Source organism: Panthera leo, chromosome B3 (assembly GCF_018350215.1).
Source record: "Panthera leo isolate Ple1 chromosome B3, P.leo_Ple1_pat1.1, whole genome shotgun sequence".
Lineage (NCBI taxonomy): Eukaryota > Metazoa > Chordata > Mammalia > Carnivora > Felidae > Panthera > Panthera leo.
In genome coordinates this window covers 18,332,034-18,358,862 of record NC_056684.1, presented here as the reverse complement: position 1 = coordinate 18,358,862, position 26,829 = coordinate 18,332,034, and the positions used below count along the sequence as shown (strand labels likewise).

The following is a 26,829-nucleotide window of genomic DNA, read 5'->3' as shown; positions in this document are numbered from 1 at the left end:
TAGGCTTAAGAATAAATGCAGTTAAGTCTTGATAAGCGTTCCCTTAACTCACAGGAGCAGATATGTGGGTGATCAGAGACTGCCCTGCCAGTATGAGGATTCAGGAGCACGAGTGCCAGGTGGTGTGTTTTCCAAGGACTAGGATAGCTTTGGCTAATCCAGCTCCCCATGGTATTGGTGAAGGGAGTGTCTCCATTGGCAAGAGTATGGGAGTGGCTTGGAGGGTGTGCAGAGTAAGAATACAGGCAGGCCTCTGTCGACAGACCCCAGGATTAAGCAGCAAGCAGGGGGCATTGATGGAAGATGGTCAGAGATGTATGACGGAAACTGGAAAATGAGGCTCCAGAGAAGCCTTTAGAACCTCTTTTTATAATTATCTCTGTTTGTGTTGTCTCCTTGCCCAGGCAGGCAGTGATCTGGAGTCAGGGATGGCATTTTGTGCACTGTCGTGTCTTTGTAGTCCATTAGCTGGCACTTGGGAAACCTCTGGTAAATATTTTTGAATGAAAGGAAGTACATGTTTTCTCCATTGGGCTTGTTGGCAAAGGATGGGCGTCCTTCTGCACAGTGAATCTCTGCCCTGGATATCACAGGTCAGCAAAGTGTGGGCCATCTGATCTTGTTCTGTGTCTCAGGTTACCCCAGTGACAGCATGTGAGCAAACTAAGATCCTTGTTCAGCTTCTAGTGTGCGGTCAGCCACATATATCTAGACAGGCATCCTGGTGTCTATTAGGTACAACTGGGCATGGAGGCCACAGGTATGATGTTGGTGGACCCAGGTATAATGATGTGAAAGACAGAAAAGCCACATTTTCCACTGATTTGAAGGTTTACACCCATGATATTATTATATAAGTCAAAGTCATGGGTGGTTCCCACTAGACCTTCCCATAATGACTTCTCCATAGGACAGCAATACACTTAGATCATTAACATTGGTCTATTATAGTGTCACAAATAAGAGTAACCATCAGAAGTTTACAGTGTAAGAACGATAATATCACAGCATTGATGTAATTTTTCATTTATTCATTTACTTAGCAAATGCTCCTTGTGTCTGCTCTGTCTTCGTTCACTAAGTAAGGAAGTCATCGCTCAATGTCTCTATAAGCTCGTGGTTGCTGGTCTGCTTTGTTGAGAATAGTGTACTGGGTGTCAGCCTGTGTCACTCTTTGTGTTTCAGACCTGATTTAAGTTAGCATGGTATGCTGGAACCTGGAACTGCAGATGAAAGCCTATAGCATAAGCGTCCCTCTCTCCTTTTCCTTTTCCTCGGGCAGCTTGGGAATGAACCATGATGATGACCACTCATCCTGCGCTGGCAGATCCCACATCATGTCAGGAGAGTGGGTAAAAGGCCGGAACCCCAGTGACCTCTCTTGGTCATCCTGCAGCCGAGATGACCTGGAAAACTTCCTCAAGTAAGTCCTTGAATCATTCCGTACAAGCACTATAATAGAAGATATTTCTGGGACATGTGGGTGGCTCAGTCAGTTAAGCGTCCGACTCTTGATTTCACGGTTGTGAAAATGGTCTCACGGTTGAGAGCCCCACATCAGGCTCCGCCCCCACTCTCAAAAAAAAAAAAAAAAAGTAATAAAAAATATAAAAAAATGTTTCTAAACAAGTGCTTCCAGAAGACATAATAATAATTGAGGTCTTAGCAAGTGTGGGAAAGAGAAATGAATCGCTTAGAACTCTGATCTGGCCTAAAGAGGAGGTCAGCGCAGAGTCTCCTATATCTGGCCAAAACTTCCTCTCACATGTGCATATGCCAGGATGCTGGGCACCCAGCTGCTACTCGTAAATGCATTATTGATTGACAGAATATCAGCACAGTGACCAGGACTTGAAAAGAACCCCATTTCGTTTCTCTGCAGTACTTTGACTCTGAGTGGATACCACCATAGCAGTGTCCTTGGGTGCTACAGAAAAAGTCACTTCCTTAACGCTCAGCCTGCTTCCCTTGATAGGGGGCACACTTGCTGGGGAGCAGGGCTTGCTCACCTCCCCCCTCCCATGTAAGGATGGGCTGTGTTTATCTCGCTGCCACCTTCTTTCCAGAATATATCTGCATCATTCCACTTGCAGATTGCTACAGAAGAGCTGGCCGTCTGATTTCAGACCTTTGTCAAACAAAGTCTTTGCTCAGGTACCATAAGGATCCCTTAGTGTCAAGACCTCAGGGATAAACTTACAGATTGACGGGTAGACCCCGATCACTTCCGTGCTTAGTTGTATTCGTCCGTCCACCACATGGAGATGGAAGGAACTGAGTCTTACCTGCGTACGGAGCTTTGTGGTTCAGTAACACATTAAAGTACCCTCCGTGAATTCGGGATGCAGAAGCCGGGCATCACTCTGCCTTCTGTCCCTATCCTGGGTCTTCTTTCATGATATTTCCTGTGGGTGGAGAAATTATGTGCTACACAAGGCTTAAAAACGGATTCATTAGTTTTAATAGCGTCTATTTCTTCCTGAGTACTTGTTATCACAGAATCTCCATGAAATGTTGTTGTAAGCCTCTTGACATTGTTTCATTTTCCCCAGAAGGGTCAGTGAAACAAGGCAGGATATTTTCATTTGCTTATATGCACATTGCTGGTCCCATTGCCTTTCTTAAAGTGTTGTGTGTGTGTGAGCCCCGGGGAGGTGGCCAGCGTCGGCCTGTGTATACTTGCGTGCAACTCTCTTCTTCGAGAATCTTGGGGTGAGGCTGGGTTTCCTTTCTACTACCATCTGCCTTGCTTTTGGGAATTGAAAAGCAAAAGCATTCAAATATTCAACCTCCTAAGGGAGCCACAGGCTCTTAGCCCCCAGTTCAGTTTTTCAGAGTTGTTCTCAACATCTGTGAATGTTTCCATCGCGGTAGAAATCCTGACCTCCTTTGCAAATCATGCCTCCAGCCAGTTTTTACTGAGGGCAGAATGTGTGCTCAGGTAGGACACCTAGACCAGTCAGCTTCCATGGCCTGACACAGGCTCTCCAAGAGAGTCTGCAGAGTTGGAAATAAGCACTTTGTTTTTTATTCAAAATAAAGCAAAAATGACCCTAGCTTCTATTTTTTTCTTTATTCATGATAATTTTGCTCAAAAACGTATTCTTTTGTTTTAATGTTTATTTATTTAAGGGAAAGATAGGAAGCAGGAGAGGGGTAGAGAGAGAGGGGGAGAGAGAGAATCCCAAGCAGACACCACAGCTGTCATCACAGAGCCGTACGCGGAGCTCAAACCCACGAACTGTGAGATCATGACCTGAGCCAAAACCAAGAGGCCAAAACCATGAGTTGGATACTTAACCAACTGAGCCACCCAGGCACCCCTCAAAGATGTATTCTAAGAAAATACTGTGGGAATCGATTTCAGAAATAGATTTTCACCCAAGAAAGCTCAAACTTGAGAAAAGTACGTTAGCCTCACGGGGTATTATTCCCAGGCCCTTTCCTAGTTGCTAAGCCCTCATTGTCTTCTTAGTAAAGATCTGCATTTGGCCAGGTAGAAAAAGAGTCCAGTGCCTGGGTCATCTTCCCATACATAATTCAGAGATGCGTCCTTCTCCCCTTCTCTTGAGTGACAAATCAAAACAAAAACCTGGGAAGTAGCCTTATAAGTCAACTTGCCCCTTGGCTGTTTCAGGTCGAAAGTCAGCACCTGTTTGCTGGTCACAGACCCCAGGAGCCAGCATGCAGTGCGTCTCCCTCACAAGCTGCCAGGCATGCACTACAGTGCCAACGAGCAATGCCAGATCCTGTTTGGCACCAATGCCACCTTCTGCAGAAACATGGAGGTAAGCAGCCGCGGGAGGACCGGCTTGGGATGGAGCGTCTGGCTTCTGTTGGAGGACACAGGTATCCATACTCCACACACACACGTGCACACGTATATGCACCCACCTGTTCGCTTACCCTGACGCGTGTTTACGTACGCCCTTGCGGGCATTTGCATAGGTGTACCTGTAGAGAGCTACACGTGCGCACATGCACACATGCAGTTACATGCGTGCATAGACATACTTCCACACACAGGAAGCTTTTTTTTTTTTTTAATTTTTTTTAAGTTGATTGATTCTGAGAGAGGGAAAGAGCGAGCAGGGGAGTGGCAAAGAGAGAGGGAGAGAGAGAATCCCAAGCGGGCTCCGCATTGTCAGTGCAGAGCTCACACAGGGCTCGAACTCACAAACCGTGAGATCATGACCTGAGCCAAAGTCGGAAGCTCGACCGACGGAGCCACCCAGGCGCCCCTGTCCTAAGGCTTCTAAACGCGTGTGAGCCCGATGAGCCGTCACCACAGGTTCCCTGGGTTGTTGTCCCCAGTGTACAGATGGTAACGCCAAGCCTCAGAGATTCAGCGGTCATTCGAAATGCCTTGGTTAGCAGGTAGTAGAGCAGGGATTTGACTCGGGTCTGTTCACCCCCAGAGCACACACTTTCCCCACCATGCTGTTGACAGCAGGCCGTGGCTTGGCCACTTTTGTGGGTGCGGGTGCCGGGGTAGAGGCGCCAGGACCTGGGGCAGCACGGTCTCCGTGCCGTGGACCAGGTGGAGGCCACAGCAACCTGCGTTGGCAGTTGGCTCAGGTCGAGGAGCAGAGCCTGTGCCATTCTGGAGCAGAAGGACAGAAGCAGAACTAGCTGGGGATGTGTGGGACTCAGGAGCCACCCAGTGGCAGTTGGCCTGAGGGAGGGCTCTCCAAGTGCTGGAGCTCAAGATGGTATCTGGTCCCAGGGAGGGAGGCTGGAGGGCTGGCCACGTTCCCCGAGCGAGACCCCAGCCCAGGGCAGGACCATCTCCAAGATGGACACACCAGGGACTGTGCCTCTAGAACGTGACCCTGGGGTCGCAGCCAGCAGAACGAGTCAGCCTGGACCGCGGGAGGCAGGAGGCGGCCTCTTGAGAGCTTCCTGGCTATGTGGGAGTTGGTCTGGGAAATCAGGGTGGAGTCCCCAGTCCATCGTTTGGGGTGCAGAAACCCCCAAACCAGGCTAGCACCTCCTGCTAGCTGTTTCCCCAAAGGGCATTTGTGCCCAGCGTTGTCCTGCCCCATTGCCCTGTGGAGGTGCCAGCAAGGGTCCCGTCCAGGCTGAGTAATGGAGAGCTGAGTCCCACTTTACACCCCTGTGCCTTGTATCTTCTGCCCAGCAGCAGCAGGGTTGAAGGACGCCTCTCTGAGGAGATGCAGTGGGCCCCAGGACTCGATCATCCCCGGCTGTCTGCCCCTGGTGCCTGATGTGCTCACCATCAGCCTTGGCCATTAAGACTCTCCTTCACATACCATATGCCAGCCAGGAGGCACCCTGTTTACCCTTCCCAGCCTTCAGTCCTTTAAAGTACCTGCTGATGCAGAACCATCAGAAAGGGCGGTTTCAAAGGGTCCTCGGATGGTGTGGTGACAGCATGAAATCCATATGATTAAAACCCCAGGGGAGGACCCTGAGCATTCAGGAAGAGTAGAAACATCCTGGGCTCCTGGGGTGGAGAAGAGGGAAGTGCCCAGCTGAGTCATGGGACACAGAGCAGCCACTCTGCCCACCATGGAGTCTTCTCGGGGCTGGTGGGTTGTTGCGGGCCAGGCTGTACTGGCCCTACCAGGGGCAGGATGGATGGGGAGTTACGGAGAGTGGGGCAGAGACTGCCTCCTCCCTGAGAGCTGCAGCCACGTTTGCCTTTTAGGAGCCAATTGCACACCAATTGAGCCAGGAGGGACAGGAGGAGGGAGGTGCCTATGCTAGGGGCTCATGATTTCCCAGGCAGAGAGAGTACATGGAGAGAGTGAATAGGAAGGGTCAGCTTCCCATGCACTGTCACATGAAACCCTGGCTGCGACCCTTGAGGCAGAGGCTTTGAACCCCATTTAACAGATGAGAAGACAGAGGCTAGGAGAGGTTAGGCAATGGGCTGAGATCACCCAGCCAGGAAGGAATGGGCTGCAGAGTGAGCCCAGGTGTGTCTATTACTGAAGGAGAAAAGGAAAGCTACATATAGTCATTCAAACACAGACCCCAAAGGGGAGGAAGGTGACCTGGTATTTTATTTTCCTCTGCTAGCATCATTTTGCTAGAAGACAGTGAAAATGTCAACAAGTAATGATCAGCTCAGCTGTGTCACTTTTTATTCTCCCTAGAAGCTCAAGATACAATTACATAAAGTGAAATCTTCTTATTTTGTAAGTTATAGGGAAGCTGAACATTTTATTCCTACACCTCACCAGGAACCACAAAATATGTTCTCGTCCTTGCCTTTTCCTGAGAGTTTCACCAGTACTAAAATATAAAATGGGCATTTTCCTCCCCCTGGTACCTAGCGGGAGCGATTCCTTAGGGGAATGAAAGAGCACGGCTGACTTAGATGGCCAGTAGCCTCGGGGAAGCTGGTGGAAATTGTCCTGCTTGCGAGGCTAGGGTGCTTCCTTCATTGTGAATCTCACAGATGGCGGTAACTTCACACGGGAGAAAATGTCATACAAATGCACAGGAGGCAGTGTCGGAGAACAGAGAGACAGAAGGCCAGCTGGGAACCAAGAACTTTGGAAGTGCTGGCCCTAGGCCTGGGACACACCATATGACTCAAAGACAAACCAAGGCAGCACCCCGCTGTGGGATTCTAAGGCTTGTTTTATCATCAATTTCCTCGTGTTGTACCTTTACGGGTCCATGTTTCAGTCGGTGTTCAGTCTAACAGGAGAGCGTATATACGTCGTATTATTCCTTTCTTGTTCCCGTGTAACACTGACTCTTTGATGCTGGTATGAGTCCTTCTTCTTCCTGGTCCTCATTTCCTTCTGCACTCCCCTTCCCCTACTCCATTCCGGTTGAATTGCCTTTCCACTCTTTCTTGAACCTGGAAGGCATGCTCCTAGCAAGGCCACTTTGCTTCATGCCAGCTGTTTCCTCTGCCTGGACACTCTTCTCCCACTTGTCCCCGTGACTAAGTCCCTCATCTTTTTTCTTTCTTTCTTTTTTTTTTTTTTTTTTTGATTTTTTGATTTTGTTTTTTTCCAAGGTAACCTTCTCAAGGAGGCCTGCCCTGACCTGCTACTTAAAATTTCAACTGGGTAACCCTCCCCCATCCACTCTTAGAGCACCCAGGACTCCTGATTCCCTAAGGGAAAGCCCTGTATTCATAAACTTAACCCTCTTTAGGTTTATTTATTTTTGAGAGAGAGAGAGAGATCAGGGGACATGCAGAGAGCAGGGTGGGGAGGTGTGCTGACAGCAGAGAGTCCCATATGAGGCTTGAACTCACCAACTGCAAGATCATGACCTGAGCCAAAGTCGGACACTTAACTGGCTGAACCACCCAGGCACCCCCGTAAACATAGCATTTTCAATATGCTGTATAATTCATTTGTTTGTCATGACTACTGATAATCTCCCTCTTCTGGATTATAAACCTTTCAAGGGCAGAAATTTTACTTTTGCTCCCCAGTGTTTTCCACCTACCTTGGTCAGTGCCTGGCACATAGTAGGTGCTCAGTAACTATGTTTTGATCTGGGATCCATCCATAACCCTAAACAGAAAATTTAAGTTCTTATGTGACTTTATCCAACCACTGATGACCCTGTGGGCAAGCTGAGTTGAGGAAAAACTGTTAGAGACCTCCCTGTATAATTATAATATATCGATTCTCTAAGCCTCAGTTCACCATCTGGTTCACCAGCGTACATGTAAGACTCTGTCAAATATCTTGCAGAGGTCAATACAGATCTGTCCTGTGGCTTCCTTCCAGGGCAAGAAACTGTCCAAAGCAGCATGGCAGATCTGATAGTGACTGACTACAGGCTGGTTCCTAGTGACCACCTCTGTGTGTCTCTTTCTTTGTGTACTAGTGCCCTCATTGGTAAAAATCCAAGGCTCCTGGTGAGTTAATTGATACACATAAGGCGCTGAGGACTGGGTCTGTCACAATGCCAGCACCCAAAGTTTTGAGCTGATATGTATGTTATTATTACCTTTATGGATAACACTGATTCCCATCTGTTGGAGCACAGAACTAATCTGTCTGTGTACATCTCTTAGATCAGCATTTCTCTGTATTGAACTTCTGAGGGCCATGGAAAATTAAGCATTATGTAAAACCTGTACTCCTTTGGTAGCCAGAGACATCCAGAACCAATCAGAAAGGTCTTTTAATCCAGTGCCACACAGGTCTTTATAACCATTATTATTCTTTAATGCCCTTGAGGATTAAAGTGGATCTCACATTATAAAATGATCATGGTTGCAATGTTGCCTTTAAATTTCTTATCTTGACTTCTGCCTTTGGCCAAGGCAAAGTAAAAGGGACCAGATTTACCCTCCCACCTGAAGCAACTGAGAAATCCAATGAACTGTATGTAACAGTGATTTTTCATGACATTGCACATCAAGCAAGGAAGAATTATGATCCTTGAGAGATGTGAAGCACATAGTGAGCCCCCTAGTTGTCCTGGCTTACTGCCTGGGTGGTCTCCAGGCTGTGACACAGGGAGGGAGAACTGAGAAGAAGCAAGTCTTCTTGAGTTGAAGAAACAGAGCTGGGAGTACAAGTTGTTCACAGAGCAGAGTACCATAGAAGAGAGAGTTTTATAAAAAGAGAACCTCAGAAATCTGCACAAGATCTCCATCAATCTTCAGCTTAGTGCTCAGCAATGTATGTGTGAGAAAACTACCCAAGGCCAGGAAAAGAACCATCTGAAAATGTTAGAGGTACAACCTCTGGAGCTCACTTAAATGCGCATAAGGGTGTTGCATCAGTAGCATGGCAAAATTAGCCCTATACTGAATGCTGATCAGTGCCACCTATGTAAGTTTATAAGCAAAATCTGAAAAAATTAAACAGTTTCCAGGTGACCTAACCAAGTCCTAGAACAAAGCTCAAAAATATTTGTAGAAATACAAAACCATCCAGCACTCAGTAAAATAAAATTCACAATATCTAGCATCAAATAAAAAATTACTAGGCCTTCAAAGGAACAAAAAAATATATCCATAATGAGGAGAAAAATTAGTCAGAACTGACCAAGAGAGACACAGATGATAGCATTAACAGACCACAGGGCATTAAAATAGTAATTATCATCAGGTCCCAGGCTCAAGAAGGTAGCAGAAAGATTTAACACATTAAGTAGAGATATGGAAGATATAAAACAGATCCCAAGGAAACTTCTAGAAATGAAAACTACACTGTTGGAGATGAAAGAGATTCTGCATGAGGTTGCTGGGAAATGAGAGATTGTAGAAGAAATGATTGGTGAACTTGAGGACAAAATGATTGAAACTATCCAAAATGAAACACAAGGAGAAAAAATTATGGACAAGAAAAAGAAGATGGCATCAGTGAGCTGTGGGTCTTTAAGTGGCCTAATACATATGCAGTTGACACCCCAAAACGAGATGAGAGAGAACAAGGACAAAAATAATATTTGAAGAAACAATGGCTAAAAAAAATTCCAAACTTGGTGAAAATGATAATCCCACGTATCCAAGAAGCTCAGTGAACCCCAAGCACAAGAAACACAAAGAAATCCAGACCAGCACTTATCAAAATCCAACTGCTTAAAAGTAATGATAAAGAGAACGTCTTAAAAGTGCCAGAGGAAAAAAACGTTATGAACACATAAACAGAGGTAAAGAAGATAGTGTATTTCTCATTCAAAACAATGTAAGCAGAAAAGACGGGGAGCCGCATCTTTAAAGTGCTGAGAGAAGAGACACCTTGGTGGCTCTGTCGGTTAAGCAACCAACTCTTGGTTTTGGCCCAGGTCGTGATCTCACTGTTTCATGGGTTCAAGCCTCATATCGGGCTCTGTGCTGGCAGTGTGGAGACTGCTTGGGATTCTCTCCCTCTCCCTCTCTGCCCCCCCACTCACGCTCTCTCTGTCTCAAAATAAATAAACTTAAAAAATAAAATAATAAATAAAGTACTGAGGGCAAAGAAAAACCTGTCACATTAGAAATTTACACCCAGCAAAAATCTCTTTCAAAAATTAAGGTGAAATGGAGTCTTTTTATGATGCAAAAGCGGAAAAGCTGAAATGTTGCTGGCCAACCCATGTTAGAAGAAATGTTAAAGGAGGGACAGCTGAGTGGCTCAGTCAGTTAAGCATCCAACTTTGGCTCAGGTCATGACCTCCCAGTTTGTGGGTTTGAACCCTGCATTGGGCTCTGTGCTGACAGCTCAGAGCCTGGAGCCTGCTTCAGATTCTGTGTCTCCCTCCCTCTCTCTCTGCCCCTCCCCTGCTTGTGCTCTGTGTCTGTCTCTCTCAAAAATAAATGTAAAGAAAGAAATTTAAAAAAAAAATAAAGGAAGTCTTTCAGGCAGAACAAAGGAATGAAGAACCCTGGAAGTAGTGACTGTATGGGTGGATATATGATATATTTAAATATGTTCAAATGTCTTTAAAAAGGATCACTGATCATTTAAACAACTGTCTTACAAAAAAAAAAAAAAATAAGAATATAGTCATGGTACATATCCAGCATCCTAATCCCCAGAACCTGTGAGCTTTATCGTATATGACAAAAAGGTTAAAGATCTTGAGATGGGGACATTTCCTGGATTATCTGGGTGGCCTGATGTAATGAGAAGGGTCCTTACTAAGGGGGAAGCAGGAATCAGAATAGGCAGGAGGAGACATGATAGCCAAAATGAGAGGTGGGGGTCATGCAAGGAGAGGCCATAAACCAAGGAGAGCAAGGGAGCCTCTAGAAGCTGGAAGTTCAGAGAAACAAATTCTCCCCTTGGAGCCTCCAGATGGAACCAGCCCTGTTAAAACCTTTACTTAAGCCCAGTGAGACTTATTTTGGACTTCTAACCTCCAGAACCATACAATGAGACATTGGTGTTATTTTAAGCCACTGTGTTTATGGCAATGTTTTTTAGAGAAGAAGTTGGAAACACTAATAGCTTTGCCATAGGAAACCAATACAGTAATGCAGAGTTTATAACATATGTAAATGTAAAATGTGTGATATACACACAAAAGACCAGAATGGGAGCAAATGGTCATATACTGTTGTAAGGTCTTTATGCTATGTATGAGGTGGAATAATTGCACATAAAGACAGACTGTGATAAGTTAAAGATATATAATACCAACTGTAAATCAACCAATAAATAACACAGCAAAAGTATAGCTAATAAGCCAACAAAGAAAACAAAATGTGAGCATATATCACTTATCCCTGTGACCCCTTAAGTATATTAGAACTGATTATGTAAAGGTGAATTATAAGTCCATAGACATTTATATTCCATTATGCTAAGAAGCTGTTGCAATTGACATTAGGGCCCATGACCTGTTCTATTTAGATGTGGGTCTCCTCGTAGCCCCGTGCTCATCCCATGTCTCCAGCTGTCGACTTCTTCACAATAATCACACCCATGACGTCATGACACGTCAGGTATCTCTGGTTATTTCAGAGGCAATTCTCAACAAAATTCTGTGTATCATAAGGCCCCCTTTAATAGGAAAAAAAAAAATTACTACTTACTAGATACCATGAAAAAGAAAGAAAAACACTCCAAGCCAGGAAGTTTAGAAGAATGAGTATCATAAAGCCATTAAAACTCCAGAACTCTGGGGGTGCCTGGCTGGCTCAATCGGTTAAGCATCTGACTTTAGCTCAGGTCATGATCTCACGGTTTGTGAGTACAAGCCGCACGTCGGGCTCTGTGCTGATAGCTAGAGCCTGGAACCTGCTTCGGATTCTGTGTCTCCCTCTCTCTGCTGCTCCCCCGCTCATACTCTGTCTCTCAAAAATAAATAAACATTCAAAAAAAAAAAAAAAACCCTCCAGAAATCTAAAGGAATCTCTCCCTTTACAAACTGCATTCATACATGGCAGTGGGAACGTTGTCCATGTTCTCAGGTCCTGGCTCCCTCAAAGACTTTAGATGGCAGGAAGTTCATTGGCAAGCCCCTCGGCTGGCATTCCTGTGCAGAGCAGTAGGGGGTTAGGTTGGAAAAGGACCTACACATCAACGAGACAAATAGGGTGTGTGTATCTTTTATCTTAGAAATTCCTAGAACTTTAAGCCTATCACACAAAAGAAAATAATAATGAAATGTAACAGAGGTTGGAAACTGCCAAGGGAATGAAACCATGAAACACATCAGTGCTGAGGAGTTGAACATTTTCTTTTTTGCTTTCTGGAATATGGACCCATAAAAATAAGAAGAGAAGGAACTGGAGAGATTATATTTTGAGGAAAATACTAACCCATGACTCCTGGTGGGAAGAGTTTTCATTTTGCTTCTGCCTTTTATGAGGAACAAAAGCTTATCCCTGGCAGAAGGTAGAGGCCTGTCGTCCCAAGAGGGCTGTGTTTCTCATGAACACATCTTTATTATCGTGTGGAAGCAGGGGTTCTGAACCAGGGTCTGCGAATAGATTTCAGAGGGTTTGTGAACAAGGATCATGAAACTTTACATATTTTGTTATCTTCAATCTGTAACTGAAACGACTACGGTTAAACCATGAACAACACAGATGTGAACTCTGTGAATCCACTTATGTATGGTTTTTTTTTTTTTATAAATCCAGTACAGCACTACGAATGTACTTTCTCCTACGATTTTCTTAACGTGTTCTTTTACTTCCAGTAAATTTCCTGTAAGACTACAGTATGTAATACATGTAACATACAAAATATGTGGTAATCAACTATTTGTGTGGTTGGTAAGGACTCCAACAGTAAGCTGTTAGTAGTTCGAAAGCTATATGTGGATTTTTGTTGGTGTTGGGATCGGCATCCTTATGCCTGTGCTGTTCAGTGATCGGCTGTATTTCCTTCAACCGTGGATGTTGGCAGGAAGCCACAGCAGGGTTAGCAGTACCTGTGACTGTCTCGTGATTAGGACTCACAGATCTTTTCATATCGTGTGACAGTTGTAGCTGCTATCTCAAATTATCATTTACACTCACCACTACTTTATTTTTTATTACACCAATTTATACTTTTATTCCTTTATTAATTTATTTTTTAAATTTAAATCCAAGTGAGTTAACATACTGTGTAATAATGATTTCGGGAATAGGATTCAGTGATTCATCAGTTACACATAACACCCAGTGCTCATCCCAACAAGTTTTCTCCTTAATGCCAGTCAGCCATTTAGCCCATCCCCCCCGCAAACACCCCACCAGCAACCCTCAGTTTGTTCTCCGTTATTTAAGAGTCTCTCGTGGTTTGTCTCCCTGTCTGTTTTTATCTTATCGTCGCTTCCCTTCCCCTATGTTCATCAGTTTTGTTTCTTAAATTCTACATATGAGTGAAATCATATATTTGTCTTTCTCTGATGGACTTAATTCGCTTAGCATAATACCCTCTAGTTCCATCCACGTTGTTGCAAATGGTAAGATTTCATTCCATTCCATGGAAGTAATATTCCATTGTATATATACACCACATCTTCTTTATCCATTCATTAGTCGATGGACATTGGGCTCTTTCCATACTTTGGCTATTGTTGATTGTGCGGCTATAAACATTGGGGTGCATGTGCCTCTCTGAATCAGCATTTTTGTATCCTTTACCTACTAGTGCAATTGCTGGGTCATAGGATAGTTCTATTTTTAACTTCCTGAGGAACCTCCATACTGTTTTCCAGAGCGGCTGCACTAGTTTGCGTTCCCACCAGAAGTGCAAAAGTGTTCCCCTTTCTCCACATCCTTGCCAACATCTGTTGTTTCCTGAGTTGTCAATGTTAGCCATTCTGACAGGTGTGAGGTGGTATCTCATTGTGGTTTTGTCACCGCTACTTTAAAATTAAAGGGGCGCCTGGGTGGCTCACTCGGGTAAGCATCCAACTTCGGCTCAGGTCATGAATCCGCAGTTCCATGGGTTCGAGCCCCATGTCAGGCTCTGTGCTGCCAGCTCAGATCCTGGAGCCTGCTTCGGATTCTGTGTCTCCCTCTCTCTCTGCCACTCCCCCACTCACTCTGTTCTCTCTCTCTCTCTCTCTCTCTCTCTCTCTCTCTCTCTCTCTCTCTCAAAAATAAATACTAAAAAAATTAAAATTACAGGGGCACTAGGTGGCTCAGTCGGTTGAGTGTCCAATTCTTGATTTTGATTTTGGCTCAAGTCTTGATCCCAGGGTCGTGAGATAGAGCCCCATGTTGTGCTATGCGCTGAGCATGGAGCCTGTTTAAGATTCTCTCTCTCTCTCTCTCTCTCTCTCTCTCTCTCTCTCTCTCTCTCTCCCCCTCTCTCCCTCTCTCCCTCCCTCCCTCCCTCCCTCCCTCCCTCCTTCCCTCCCTCCCTTTCCCCTCCCCCTCCCTCTGCCCCCTCCCCTGCTCACTTGTGTGCTTTCTCTCCCCCTCCCTACTCCCTCTCAAATGAAAAAAAAAGAAAGAAAAATATTTGAAATTATGGTGGTTATTAGACCCACGGCTAGATCTTCTTAGGTAACGTGCTGACAAAGAAATACATACATGTTACAATATTACGAACTGGTATTTATTCTTGTATTTCGAATTATAGTTAAATTTGTTTCCTTGGCAATCTTGTGAATTTTATAATAATGCATTGACAAATATTGTTCTGAAAAGGTGTTTATAGGCTCCCCAGGTGCCTCGTAGCACAAGGCCAGGTGCCCAGCACTAGGCATGTCAGGCCCCCGTCTCTCCCCAACAGGAAATGCTAGCTTGCCCTGAGCTATTTTACTCTTTAGCTGGAATTTCAAATACACAACCTCCTGACTGGGTCTTTGTGTATGTTCTTCAACACAATTCATGGCCATTTTAAGGTCAAACTTAAAAGCCATTTCCTCTCTCAAGGGCATAGGGTAAATAACTTCAGAAAAATGATTGCTTTGGGAACAGCCTCACTTCAAATATTAACCAGGTTTCTTGCCTTCTTAAATATTTGCATACCAGAGAACCAAGAAAAAATTAAAATATAGTCCATTTTCATGTCTAGGGCCCTGGAGATCCCCACACCATCACCATTACATCTGCAAAATGCTGGTATTGTAAGCCTCAAAGCTGTCTATGGAAATATGAACTACCAAAAAAAAAAAAAAATTGGCATCAATAGCTGGCATTTGTTGCAGTAATTATTGGCAAATATAGCTGTCTCCTCTTTTAGCCAATGGTAATGTGATGTTTTTAATTCAATAAAGCATTTCAAGAAAGTCCAAACACAAAAGTTATAAACATTGGATGGTAAATATTTATGACAAAGGGGAAATGAACTTTATGCAATTAGCCCAATCCATCTTTTTTATGATTACAAGTTCCTCCTGTCTTGGTCAGGAAAGTCACTGGAAATCAAAGTCACTATGTAACAAGCCTTTAAAGCTGTTGAGTCTCAGATATCCTGGAAGGTGCGGCAGAGGGTAGGAAAGGCAAACGTAGGCATCACCAACTGAAAGAAAGACTATGACATTGCTCCCGGAGACAGAGCAAGAAATAGGGAGCTCGGGCAACGTTCCGACAATGATCACAGCCTCATAAAGCCCTCACTTCTTTCCAGCATGAAAGATATTTGTCTATGCCCCCTCATCACCCCAGTTCCTGGAGATTCAGAGTTGAAAGATGCTGTGTAATGACCACTCATCCCTTTACCAGACGAGCTTCTTGGCAGCACGTTCTGCCATCATTGCCCTGAAGCCCATGCCTGACTGCCCTACCTGGAAAGGAAGGTAGTTCTGGGAAATGATGAACACCAGCCTTATAACTGACTTGAGCAAAGGTGTGCCTACATGTCTTGGCATTTGCACTGGCCTAAGATGTGCATGTCATGCTATTTTTTTAAGTATTGAGCACAGAAGCCATAGGCCAATTGTTTCAGGAAGACGAGAGTGTCTAGAATGGTGATAGACATTCGAGGGTATTATGTGTTCTTTTCTACCTATTGTTTGCTCCTTCGTTCTTCCCATTTAGTTCTCTTGGCCTGTAAGTACAGGGTGGAGGTTCTGTTCATAACACACAATGGTTAAGAAGGGAGCCTCCCAAGTCAGGCACCCAGGGTCATGTCTAGCCTCTGCCTCTTCAGCAAGTTACACGGTCTCTTCTGCCTCAGTTTTCTAGTCTGCAAAATGGGGAAAATAGCTCTGCTTAAACATCATAGGGTTATTACGAGGGCTAAGTAACAAATGAGTTAGAGTGCTTAGGACGTAGTATACACTCAGGAAAGGTTAGCTAGTACCATTTTTTCCATCCTGGAGCCAGTGGTAGTGGAGCAGATTATGTAGCTGGCAGTCTTGTTGGCCGGCTTTTCTTTTCTGCATCTTTCCTTGTGTTGTCCTTTCCGTTCCTCCTGCTACCCTGGAAGCCCCAGGAATTGCTCTCCAGCATCAGTATCTCTCTCTTGGCACACCCCCAGGCCCCAGGACGGAAGAGCTCTTTGCAGACTTTCCCAGATCCCATAGAGATTCTCACAGGCATCTTGATGGCTAGAGACCCCTGTGGGGTCCAGGAAGCTCAGGGTGTCACATTCCATCTGGAACTACAGTGCTCTTTTCTCTGATGTTGGTCACTTCTAATCCTGGCAGGTCATTAGAAGCTCCTCCCAAGAATGTCAAAAGTTGTAACGTCCGACTCCAGATCTTGGGCCTTTGAATCTCTGGAAGACCACTTCCCCGGTGGATCTCACACTCAGCTGGGCTTGGGGACTGCTGATTTAAATGAAACCTGCCCCTTTAATGCTGCATACCTGGCCGGAGTGGGCAGCTGGCCGGAACCAGAGCCTCGCCCTGCTGCTCTCAGACAGACAGAGCCGCGCGGTAGGACGTTGGGTTGGGTGCCAGGTTGAAAGCTGTCCTGCCTGCCTCAGTCTCAGCCTACTGCCCAGCATCTGCAGCCTCTCTCAAAACTGTTGGGCTTTGGCAGCAGATGGCCCCAATTTTCCAGAAGTGTTTGGAAGTTTACAGTAGACTGCCTCCTCAGAGAGCTCTCCAGACTTTGCAAGTTGAGTGTTATCTGCCATTTCTTGCCCGCCCCCCCATCTGCACCCCTTGCCAGGAGCGTGACCGGGTGCCCTGACCCTGCCTTCGCCCGGCAGCGTCCCCCCTCCCCACCCGCCCTACACACAAAGTGACCCCAGCCAGGTGACCATCTCTGCAGCCCACAGGACATGGAAGGAGTGACCAACCTCAGGACTCAGGGAGCCTTCCAGAAGTGGGGCTGGCATGCCAGCCTGGGGGAGGACTTCAAACTGCAGTAGTACTTGTGGAAAATTTGGATTTAGTAACTTTTTTTTCATCCAGCTCTTATTGTATCTCCCTTTTGGCTTGTGTTATCAGCAACACATTTCTGAGGCTTTTTACATAACCATTGCCTTCAGTATTGCTTTGAGACAGAGCTGTTCTCCAAACACTCAGTGGGTGCCCAGTGGAGGGAGAGGATCAAAACAGCCTTCCCAGCACTTAATACGGACCACCGCCAGTTGAAGAAAAATGGCAAAGCCTTGAGTGCAGGAGCAGTGCTGTCTTCCGAGGGACTCAGACCTTGCCTGTGTTTTCCTTCCAGGGGAAGGAAGCTGGGCATTGGCTCGTTTGTCCTGCAGACGCTTGAGTAATTCTGCTGCAAAATGTAGTTGATGCTTAAGTGTAGCCAGGGAGGTAACAGATGCTAGAACCAGACAGCTGTTTCATTTTCCTTGTTCTTTGCCCCGGACAGTGGCTTTCCACTGCTGTTTAATCTGCTTTGGTTTGGTTTTGAGGGTTTTTTTGTTCATTCTGTTTTGCTTTCCCATCTGACTTTTATTTCCCTCTTTTTTTTCCCCCTATAAAACTTTACTCTTTCCCAATTTACCAAAAAGTTTAAAATCCAGGACAGGATAAAATCCTGTGTATTACAAACACAATTCTCCCTTATCCCTCTTATCCAGGAGTTGGTCTTGAGTAGAGTGTCCTGGTTTCGGGTGCAGGAGCAGGGAAAACCTGTGTGCCCCCGCCCCTGATGTGGCTTCAGTGGCTGTACGTTTCCTTTGAGCCAAGACTATGTTGCCTGGCAATGCTTGCAAATGCAGCATTGTGGGCGGAGGGCCCAGAGCATTCCATTCCCCTGCAAATACGAGACGATGATGGGCATTCCTGCCTGGTTGGTGCAGAGGATTCGAGGTTGCAGGGGGAGGAAGCAGAAGAGGAAATTGGGAGCCATCAAGAGACAGTATCATAACCAGTGAATAACGAGTATGTGTTGTAGGGCCAGGAGATGTCCCAGCTCTGCAGTCCCAGTCTGCAAAGTGTGACTTATGACAGTTTCTGTCTCTCAAGGTTGGTGTGAGTAGTAATGAAGTACTTAGCTTAATGCCTGATCTCCATAAGTGCTTAGAATACGACAGCTCTTCCCTCACACTATCAAAGCTGTGCATTGCCTCACTAGTGAATGTATTTGTTCGTTCATTCATTCGTGCGTTCATTTGCTCATTCAGCAAAGCTTTTTTGGGGTATGTTCAATGTGCTTCCAGACATGTGCCAACTAATGCAATGAGGAGGCACTAAAACACAGCCGATGCCCCCCGGGAGATCGTGATGGAGGGGAACCAAGTGGGTGGGAGGTGAGACACGTAGGGTGGTCACTCAGCAGTTGAGTGTGGAATGCGTATTGAACCCAGATGGGTTCTTGCTGGTTGGAATAGAGGAGAGGAGGGAAGACTTCACAAAGATGGGGCTCCTGGATTTGGCCTTGAAGAATACAAAGGATGATTTCATGGCTGTCTCTTATTTACTTCACTTCTGGTTCCTTCCCTGGACTGAGCTGTGTGAGGGAAGACAGCAGGTGATGCTTACTGTTCACTTCTCCAGCGTGGCATGGTGCAGTCTGCAGGGAGGTGGGCCTGGACGAGGGGCTGGGAGGGCTCTCCCAGCAGAAGCAGCAGCCTGGGCAGGGGCACAGAGGAGCTGTGGATGTGGGTAGTCAGGTGCAGTTAGCGCAGGGGTGCACGGAGGCAGCAGGCAGAGGAGAGGGGCAGAAACGAAGTGAAGAGTGGGGCTATGTCGTACGGGTTTTCAGTGAGTCCCAAAGGGAGTGGTGGGATGCGTTCAGTTGAGATCTGTGTCTTCAAAAGGATTTTGCAGCCATATTGAGCCCAAGGAAGACTGCATTCACAAGACCTGCAGGAAATGACTGCATTTGTCCAGATGAGAGAGGACGAGGACTTGAATGAGGCAGTGGAATTGAAGATGAAAAGAAAGAACTCACTCTGGAAAAGCCACATTGCCAATCTTTGAATTTGTCTCATCAGTGCTTTGTAAATAGGCATGTGGGTACTAGATAATTATAGCAAAGACCATCTCTACCACAGATGCTTGGTTATCAGTGTGACTTGGGAATGAATTTGTTTTCTGAATAAGAAATCTATGCACAAGGTGTGAAATTCAAAATTTGTATGTTTGCATATTTGCTTTCCCCTTTTTCATACAAATATTAGCATTCTACCATACTGTTGCGTATCTTTTTTTCCCCTTAACTACGCTTTAGAGTTGTTCAGTACCAGTGTAAATAGAGTTGTCTCATCCTTCCCCCCGCCCCCTTTACTACAGATTGTGTTATTTTTTTAACTTTTTGTTGGGAGGTAGGTTTAGACTTAAGAAGAGTTACAAAACTAGTCCAGAAAGCATATGCCTTTCCCCCAGCTTCCTTCTGTGTCAGCATCTTACAGAATCATAGAATCATTATCAAAACCAGGTTGTTAATCCCAGTACAATGTTATTCACTAAAGTGCATGCAGATTTCACCGCTTTTCCCACCAATGTCCTTCTTTCTGTACCGGCATCCTGTTTTGCATTTAGTTGTCCTGTCTCTTGGTCTCCTCCGGTTTGTGGTAGTTCCTTGGTCTCTGTCTCTCATGACCTCATCACTTGAACAGTATTAGTCAATTACGTTTGCAATTTGGGTTTATCTGATGTTTCCTCATGATGATATTGAGGCGATGCATTATTGGGAAGGGGCCCACCATACATCTTATGGCAGTGGTGCCCCCTTATCTGCAGTTTTGCTTTCCATGGTTTCAGTTACCCACAGTCAACCGCGGTCTGAAGCGGATGACCCTTCTGACGTGGTCAGAAGGGCACCCGTAGCCTCTCATTATGTCACAATGCCCACATCATGAAGTGATGATGTTCCTTTATCTCATCACGTGGGCATTTTATCATCTCACATCCATCACATGAAGAAGAAGGGTGAGTACAATAAGATATTTTGAGAGAGAAAGGCTACATTCACATAACTTTTATTACAGTATATTGTTATAATTGTTCTGTTTTGCTAATGTTCTCTCTCTCTTACTGTGCCTAATTTATAAGTTAAGCTTTGTCATAGGGATGTACATACGGGAAATAACAGTATATATAAGGGTCCATAGGGTTAGTATTCTCCATAGTTTCAGGCATCCACTAGGGGTCATGGAACACATCCCCTATGGATAAAGGGGGACTGCCATACTGGTGATGTTAACCTTGGTCACCTGGCTAAGGTGTTTTGGAGGATTCTCCACTGTAACTTACTTTTTATTTATTTATTTTTTTTGTCATTACCAGTGAGTTTATCTGTAGTTTCCTGACCTCAGCACTCTTGACATCTGGGCCAGACTGTTCTTTGCGGTGGGGCTTATGCACTATAGGATATTTAGCAACGTCATTAGCCTCTTGCACTATAAGTCAGGGGCCTCCCCTAGTTGTGACAACCAAAAAATGTCTTCACACATTGTCAAATATCTTGCAGGGGGGCAAAATCACCCCTAATTGACAACCATTAATCTACAATATAAATGCCTACAAGTGGATAAAAGGCTATTTTTGCATGTATGTAATTTTTGGAGTTTTATTCACCTATGTATAACATAACATGAAACACAGAAAAGTTCAAATCCTAAGTGTACAGTTACATTCTTGTGTGTGTGTGTGTGTGTGTGTGTGTGTGTGTGTGTGTGTGTGTTTTATAAACTGAACACACCGGTATAACCTACACATCAAGAAATACAGCATTTCTGGGGCACCTGGGTGACTCAGTTGGTTAAGCATCTGTTGATTTTGGCTCAGGTCATGATCTCATAGTTTGTGGGATTGAGCCCCCATTGGGCTCTGCGCTGACGTTGCGGAGCCTGCTTGGGATTCTCTCTTTGCCTCTCTCTTTGCGCCTCCCTTACTCATGCTCACATATATGCTCTCTCTCTCTCAAAAGAAAAAAACATTAAAAAAATAAATAAATACAGCATTTCTTCAATTCCAGAAGCTTCCTTGAAGTTCCCTTCTACTCTGTAACCCTCAGCAATAATCACTCTTTCCTTTTTTTTTTTAATTTTTTAACGTTTTTATTCATTTGTGAGAGACAGAGAGAGAGTGCTAGCAGGGGAGGGGCAGAGAGAGAGGGAGACACAGAATCTGAAGGAGACTCCAGGCTCTGAGCTGTCAACACAGACCCGGATGCGGGGCTCAAACCCACACACTGTGAGATCATGACCTGGGCTGAAGTCACTTAACTGACTGAGCCACCCAGGTACCCTCACTGTCTTTCTTTGTGACCCCACAGATTAATTTTGCCTGTCTTTGAACTCTAGATGAAATTATGTACATGCCTCAGTCCTTGATAGATATTGTCAGATTGCTCTCCAAAGAGGCTTCTCTATTTACACTCTCATAAACAACATATGGAAGTGCCTGTTTTCCCATATCTGCTTAGCCTCTCTGGTCTTTGCCAATCTGAGCATTTAGGAAATGAATCTTGCAGGTTAAATGACACTTTCTTTATTGATGCGTTTGAGTATTTTTTTCATATATTAAGAAACCAGTTGGGTTGTCTTTTCTGTGGACTGTCTTTTTAAATCTTTTGGATTATTGATTTTTTTAGTGATTTGTTGGAAATTTTATAGATTAAGGAAATTGGCCCTTTAGATGAAATATGAGTTACAGATTTTTTTGATGTTTGTTTTTTACTTCTTTAAAATCATTTTATGTCAAGCAGAAGTGTGTGTGTGTGTGTGTGTGTGTGTGTGTGTCTGTGTGTGTGTAAAGTCAAATATATCAATATCTTTAGTCTTCTGGGTTTTATGTCATGGTTTGAAAGGTCTTTCCCATTCCTAAATTGTAAATAAACTTAATTGTATCGTATCTTCTAGTACTTTTATGATTTCATTTTTATGTTTAAATCCTTAATACAGCAATCATTTATTTTAGTGTAAGGTGTGAGGTAGGGATCCAACCTCAGTTGGTTTCCAGATGGCCCCTCAGGTGGCTCCATACCATTTACTGATTAATTCATATCTCCCCATGAATTCGAAATGCCATCTTTATAATACATTATACTTCTTTATTTCTCATTTAAAAAATATATTTCTGGATTTCCCAGCCTGTTCCACTGATATAATCATGTACCTCTTAATATTTACATGGCCATTGTTTTATATTTTAATGCACTAACCATATGCTTTTCCATAGTTTTCCAGGCTATTATTTGTTTGTTTCTTCATATGGTCTTTAGAATCTGCTTGTTTAGTTCCAAATTATGTTGATATTTTAAATTCAATTATATTTTTTTAGAGACTAACTCAGGGAAAAATAATACCTTTATACACTTGAGTTTTCCTACATAGTATTTCTTTACATCCATTCAAGACATCCTCCCTCCCTCAAGGAAATTTAAAATTTTTCTTTATGTATATTTTATAAGTTTCTTAATATATTTATTTCTATAGTATATTTTTTTTCTATTTTAATGGTGTCTTTTATTCCATTATATCTTTTATTTTATTTTTTATTTTTTAAAATTTACATCCAAATTAGTTATCATATAGCGCAACAATGATTTCAGGAGTAGATTCCTTAGTGCCCCTTACCCATTTAGCCCATTCCCCCTCCCACAACCCCTCCCGTAACCCTCAGTTTGTTCTCCATATTTATGAGCCTCTTCTGTTTTGTCCCCTTCCCTGTTTTTATATTATTTTTGTTTCCCTTCCCTTATGTTCATCTGTTTTGTCTCTTAAAGTCCTCATATGAGTGAAGTCATATGATTTTTGTCTTCCTCTGACTAATTTCGCTTAGCATAATACCCTCCAGTTCCATCCATGTAGTTGCAAATGGCAAGATTTCATTCTTTTTGATTGCTGAGTAATACTCTGTTGTGTGTGTGTGTGTGTGTGTTTATTTATCCATTCATCCATTGATGGACATTTGGGTTCTTTCTATACTTTGGCTATTGTCGATAGTGCTGCTATAAACATGAAGGTGCATGTGTCCCTTAGAAACAGCACACCTGTATCCTGTGGATAAATGCCTAGTAGTGCAATTGCTGGGTCGTAGGGTTGTTCTATTTTTAGTTTTTTGAGGAAACTCCATACTGTTTTCCAGAGTGGCTGCACCAGCTTGCAATCCCATATTCCATTATATCTTTAAAACTGGTTGTATTTGATATTTATAAAGAACTTTGATTACTGTATTTTCATTTTATGTCCAGCCATCTGACTGAATTCTTCTAGAGATTATAATAGTTCTTTAATTGAGTCATTTGGGTTTTTAGTTATATAATTCTATATTAGCCCCTAATTCTCTCTCTCATCTAAAATAAAAAGTGTGATAATATCCATTCTTTTCTCATCTAAAATAAAAACTGTAATAATATACATTCTATACATCAGAAGCATTAATGAGAAATTCTTCTGATGTTTCTCCATGAGATAGGTATTTATCAAGTGAAGAAAGTATCCATTTATTTATATTGTTAAGAACTTTAATAAGAGGTTATGATTAAATTTTAGTAAATGTCTTCTCTGCATCCATAATGAGGAATGGATGAGTTCTGTCTTTGAATTATTAATGTGGCAAATTATATTAGCAGATTTTCTAATATTAAACCATCTTCAGGTTCTCAGAGTAAAGCTTTCTTGGTCATGGTGCATGCTTCACTTTTATTTAGGATTTTTACAGTAGTGTTCATAAATGAGTTTGGTATGAAGCTTTTCTCCTTTCCTGCCCTGTTCAGTTTGGTTTCAAAGTCATATTGATTAATACAAAGAATAAGGAAAGCTTTCCCTCCTTTCGTATGCCATTAAACAGTTTGAATGCATTGGTATTATCTGTTTCTTAAAGACTAAATAGAATCCCCCTATGGAAAATACTGCTAAGAAACCAGAGGTTTTCAGAAAGGGTAGCTCATTGGCAAGCTTCCCTAGGTCTTCTGTATTAACTAGTCTGTATACATTTTTAGTCTATTCTCAACAATAGATCTATTAATTTATATGCTGTTAGGAAATCATCTCATCTTAAGCTTATGTAATAGAATTGAGCTCAGTGATCACTGATTATTTTTTTTAATTTCCTTTACATTTTGATTATTTTCTTTCCTTCTTTCTTTCCTCCTTTCCTTTCTTTTCTCTCTCTTTCTTTTCTTTTTCTTTCTTTCTTTCTTTCTTTTTCTGTTATTCCTGCTTTCTCCCCTTTTTCTTAAATAGATTAACTAGCGGTTTATCCCATTTATTTTTCCCCCAAAGAGCCAACTCCTATTTGCCTATTGTTTTTCTTCTTCCTAAATAATAAATTTCTCCTTTCCTCATCATTAATTTATTCTGCTTTCTTATAGATTTATGTTTTTCCCCTTTCAAACTTTTTCAAATGGATACTTAATTTATTTTCCTTATTGTCTATGAGTATTTGAGACTCTTCCTTCATTTGTCATGATATCTAGCACTTCACCTTCATTATTTTCTTTATCATTTGCAACTTTCATTATGACTTTCCCATTAGCCCAAGAATTGTTTCAAATGACATCCTGTGATTTTTGCTGCATTATATGGATCCAAAGCAAGCTGGTAGTTTCATCAAATGTACAAGAGGAGGGCATTACACTTACAGTATGAGTAGCAGGAGGAGGGGTTGTTGGGCTGTAATAGAAGACTGCCCCCCCCTAAGTATGGGAACTCATTATTCTATATGATACATGTTCTATGTCAGCTATTTTCTTCTCAAATACTTCCTGTCTCCCATTCTTTCTATTCTCTCCTTCTGGGACTATGATTAGACACATACATCAATATTTTTCTTTCTTATCTCTTAACCCATTTTTTTTTTTTTAGTATTTCCCAATTCCTTTTCTCTCCATACTGTACTGTGTATAATTTATTCACATCTATTTTCCAGTCACTCATTCTGTCTTTCAATGATGTCAGAATCTATTGCTTTTCTTCAACAATTATACATTCAGTTTTTAAAAGGTTCTTTCTAGTTTCTTTTTCAGATTAGCCTGGTCATACTCAATAGTATCTTCCTGCCAGCTTGTGTATGTGATCTCATCTTCTAGTTCTTTAAACATTTTATAGATATTCTATATTCTGTATCTGATCATTCTGTTATCTAAACACTTTGAAAGTTTAAGTCTTGTGTTTGTGTCTTCCGCCAGCTGTCATTCATGTTTCCATGTTTCATTGTAAGTTTACTTTTATTGACTACCACCGTGGAATTGTGAGAGGCTGAATGGTGATTTGCTTTCCTTCAGAGAGAATTTATATTTGTCTCAACCAAAGCCAGGGATGTCACCAATCCTTCCAGATTCCAGACTTACTCTCCCAACTGTAGTATCAAGATCATTGCTGGCCCTCAAGGGAATGCACCTCTTCTATGTGCTTACCCCCAGATTGGACTATGTTGTATGTATGTAGAGATATAGCTATGTGTGTATTTTGTGTTTGCTTTCTTGAATAGTTCCTTTACTTCTGGTGAGTGCAGCAATAAGGATGATATTTTAGTACAATACCTCACTGCTTTTGTAATGGATGAGCAGCCCTGCCTCCCACAGACTATTTGGTCTGACATTTGCTGGAAGCAAAAGGTGCCTTAGGTCAACTTCTATCTATTTTACTGTATCCTAATTCCTTGAGCTTGATAAAATAGATGAATTTCTACCTTCAAACCCCTTCTTTCCATTCCCTCTACCCCCCCAATTTAATTATTTCCTTAGTGGTTAACATTTTACCTTTAAAAGCTCTTATATCTCAGTTACTATATTTATCTGTTATGTTTTGTTACTCCCCCAGCCAAAAACAATAAAGAAATTGATGTATATGGACAATCTCATAAAACCTTCTTTTCTAGCCTGTTCTTATACCTATATTATTTCTGCCTCATATTAGCTTATAGCCTCTGCGTTCTGTTGTCTAACTTCAGTCCCCACGTTTCAGTCAGTGTCTTTGATCCATGTTCACTTCTAATCCTTGGGTTTTCCCCTCATTTCTCTGCTCGCTGAATTTCATCCTCTAGTATTGTCTCCCAAAAAAGATCCAGCTCTTTATAGGTTTGAAAATAATTTTCCGTAACCTAAATATTTGGGCAACACTTCAGTTTCTAGAAGTTGCTTGGGTTACATTTTCTTTCCTTGCGTCTTTCTGAGCATTGTTCCATTGCCTTCCAGCATTGAGGGCTGCTGTGGAGAAATCTGCATGTAGCCTGATACCTTTTCCCATTATCAGTGACTTGGTCTTTTTGCCTGGCTGCCTAAAATATTTTTTGCTTTATCTCTGAAATCCAGTAACTTTTATCAGGACATGCCTCCGTGTTCATGATTCTTCGCCATTTTCCCTGGAACAAGGCTTTGCTTTTCAATCTGAGACTGAGGTATTCTTTCATTTCAGGATAGGGTCTTGAATTTATATACATTTTTTAGTGTTTATTTATTTTTTGAGAGAGAGAGAGACAGCATGAGCAAGGGAGGGGCAGAGAGAGAGGGAGACAAAGAAGCCCAAGCAGGCTCCACACTGTTAGCACAGAGCCCTACACAGGGCTTGAACTCACAAACCGCGAGATCATGACCTAAGCCGAAGTCAGATTCTTAACCAACTGAGCCACCCAGGCACCCCTTGAATTTGTATTCAAATACCTTTTCTGTTACATTACTTTGGTTCTCTCCTTTAGGAG

General features: G+C 43.1%; 1 protein-coding gene across 1 annotated transcript in view; it reads left to right on the top strand.

The window, feature by feature from the left end:
• Positions 1-26,829, top strand: part of ADAMTS17 (ADAM metallopeptidase with thrombospondin type 1 motif 17) — a 343,010-nt gene that overhangs the window by 171,111 nt on the left and 145,070 nt on the right. The window contains 2 exon segments of the mRNA XM_042943087.1: positions 1,283-1,423; positions 3,638-3,788. Of these exon segments, the coding sequence (XP_042799021.1) occupies positions 1,283-1,423; positions 3,638-3,788 (292 nt within the window).